The sequence below is a fragment of the Electrophorus electricus genome, chromosome 7, assembly GCF_041902795.1.
Source record: "Electrophorus electricus isolate QZ-2024a chromosome 7, ASM4190279v1, whole genome shotgun sequence".
NCBI classification, from domain to species: domain Eukaryota; kingdom Metazoa; phylum Chordata; class Actinopteri; order Gymnotiformes; family Gymnotidae; genus Electrophorus; species Electrophorus electricus.
In genome coordinates this window covers 34,832,501-34,835,000 of record NC_137503.1, presented here as the reverse complement: position 1 = coordinate 34,835,000, position 2,500 = coordinate 34,832,501, and the positions used below count along the sequence as shown (strand labels likewise).

The 2,500-nt window shown below is 50.1% G+C and overlaps 1 protein-coding gene across 6 annotated transcripts in view; it reads left to right on the top strand.

Moving 5' to 3' along the window:
- rxrgb (retinoid X receptor, gamma b) overlaps window positions 1-2,500 on the top strand; it is a 36,951-nt gene that overhangs the window by 27,779 nt on the left and 6,672 nt on the right. For all 6 annotated transcript variants that reach the window (XM_081716951.1, XM_081716954.1, XM_081716952.1 and 3 more), the window contains 2 exons: window positions 327-547; window positions 2,108-2,255. In XM_081716951.1, coding sequence (XP_081573077.1) covers window positions 327-547; window positions 2,108-2,255 — 369 coding nt within the window. The remainder of the gene's footprint in view (window positions 1-326; window positions 548-2,107; window positions 2,256-2,500) is intronic.

Sequence of the window (2,500 nt, the reverse complement as noted above, 5' to 3'; positions counted from 1 at the left end):
TGTGATTGTGTGTGTGTGTGTGTGTGAGATGTGTGTGTGTGTGTATGTATGTGTGTGTGTGTGTGTGAGAGAGATGTGTGTGTGTGTGTGATGTGGTGTGTGTGTGTGTGTGTATGCGTGGTGTGTGTGTATGCGTGGTGTGTGTGTGTGTGTGTGGTGTGATGTGGTGTGTGTGTGTGTGTGTGTGTGTGTGTGTGTGTGTGTGTGTGTGTGTGTGTGTGTGTGGTCACGGTACTGCAGGTTCCTGATCTGCCAGCTCTTCTACATCTTCTACATCCAGTGAGCGCTGGAGGTGTGTTCTCATTGTTCTCTCTGTCTCCCTGCAGACTCGTCTGGAGCCCTGAACTCTGCCCCCTCACAGCCTCCACCAATGAGCTCCATGATGGGCCATCCATCCGTCATCAGCTCCTCCCGGCCCCTCCCCTCAGCCATGGGCTCGCTGGCCTTGCCGGCGAATGGCCTGAACTCACCCTACTCTGTTATCACGCCCTCTATAGGCTCCGCCTCCACGCCTGGCATGGGCTTCAGCACCCTCAACAGCCCACAGGTGAAGCAGGCAGAAATGGTGTTGAGTCACTGTGTAGGGTCACTGTGTTGGGTCCATGTATAGGGTCACTGTGTTGGGTCATCTGTGTTAGGTGTCTGTGTTGGGTCATTGTGTTAGGTGACTGTGTTGGGTCACTGTGTAAGGTCACTTATTAAAGAGAGAGAGATATTTAATCCCAATTCAAGTATGGTTACTGATCACTTCAGGATCAGACTCCATTAATAATAAGAGATGTGTTCATTACACTCACTTCTCCAGATACACACACACACACACACACACACTCTCACTCACACACACACACACACACACACACACACACACATATATACACACACATATACACACACACACTCTCTCTCTCTCACACTCTCACACACACACATACTCTCTCTCTCTCTCTCTCTCACACTCTCACACACACACACACACACACACACACACACACACACACACACACACCAAAAATTCAGGCTGCAGGAAAATGGAGCAGGGCAGGAAGTCCTAGCTACATAGCTTCATAGCATCATAGCTTCGTAGCGTCATAAGCGTCCAGCGTCATAGCTTCATGGCGTCATAAGCGTCCAGCGTCATAGCTTCATGGCGTCATAAGCGTCCAGTGTCATAGCTTCATGGCGTGGAAGCGTTGAGTGGACTGTGGTACCACAGCAGCTTTGACTCACCCCCTTCCAGGTCGAAGGGGTCAGGGATCTGGGCACTGTCCGTCACCATGGAGAAGTAGCTATGTGTGTGGCTGCTCTCCGAGGTTCTGAAGCAGGATGAGAGCGCGTCCTCTGGGTTTTGGATAAACAAGCAACTCAGATATACTTCATGTAGTTTAGATGTGCTTTATGTAGTTTAGGTGTGACTTTATGTAGAGTTTAGGTGTTATATATGTAGCTTAGGTGTGTTTATGTAGTTTACGTGTGATTTATGTACAGTTTAGGCATGCTTTATGTAGTTTAGGTGTGTAAATATAGTTTAGATGTGCTTCTATGTAGAGTTTAGGTGTGTTTATGTAGTTTAGGTATGTTCATATAGTTTAGTTGTGCTTTATGTAGTTTAGTTCTGCTTTTAGGTAGAGTTTAGGTGTGTTTATGTAGTTTAGGTGTGATTACAACAGTGTTTGAAGCCGTTTTTTACCTGTAAACTATATGCCCCAGTGAGGCTTGTACTTGGCCATCCCTGCTCTCAAGGACACCGGATAGAACTGGAGCTGCAAGTGGAGTTGCTGATGAAATGATTTGACATACTTTTCTGTGGCTGATGTGTGCGCTCTCCACCCTCTACTGGCTGCTTTTAGAAGCGCACCTCTTCTCTCCATCCCATTCAGGCCAGCAAACAAATTGACAGTGAGAGAGAGAGAGAGATCGAGAGGATGGGAAGATGGTTTGTGTGTGTGTGTGTGTGTGTGTGTGTGTGTGTGTGTGTGTATGGACTATGTAGGGTAAAGCACACAACCAAACACCAACACTATTGTGGGTGTGTGCTGACGGAAACCAAGACCTCATTTTTATTTTGAGATCTTTCCCCCTCCCTCCACCCCCTGCCCTCCTCCAGATGAACTCTGGGAGTAGTGTGAGCAGTTCTGAGGACGTGAAACCTCCTCCTGGTCTCCCGCCTCTGGGCAGCATGAACAACTACCAGTGCACGAGTCCTGGCTCCATGTCCAAACACATCTGTGCCATCTGTGGGGACCGCTCCTCAGGTAGGAGGGGAAGAGAGGAGGGGAGGGAGGGAGAGGAGAGGAGGGGAGGAGAGGAGGGGAGGGGAGGAGAGGGAGAGACAGAGGAGGGGAGGAGAGAGGAGGGAAGGAGAGTGAGGGAAGGAGGGAGAGGAGAGGAGGGAGGCAGAGAGAGCGGAGGGAAGGAGGGGGGAGGGGAGGGAGAGGAGAGGAGGAGATGAAGGGAGGGGAGGGAGGGAGAGAGAGGAGGGGATGAGAGGAGGGGAGGG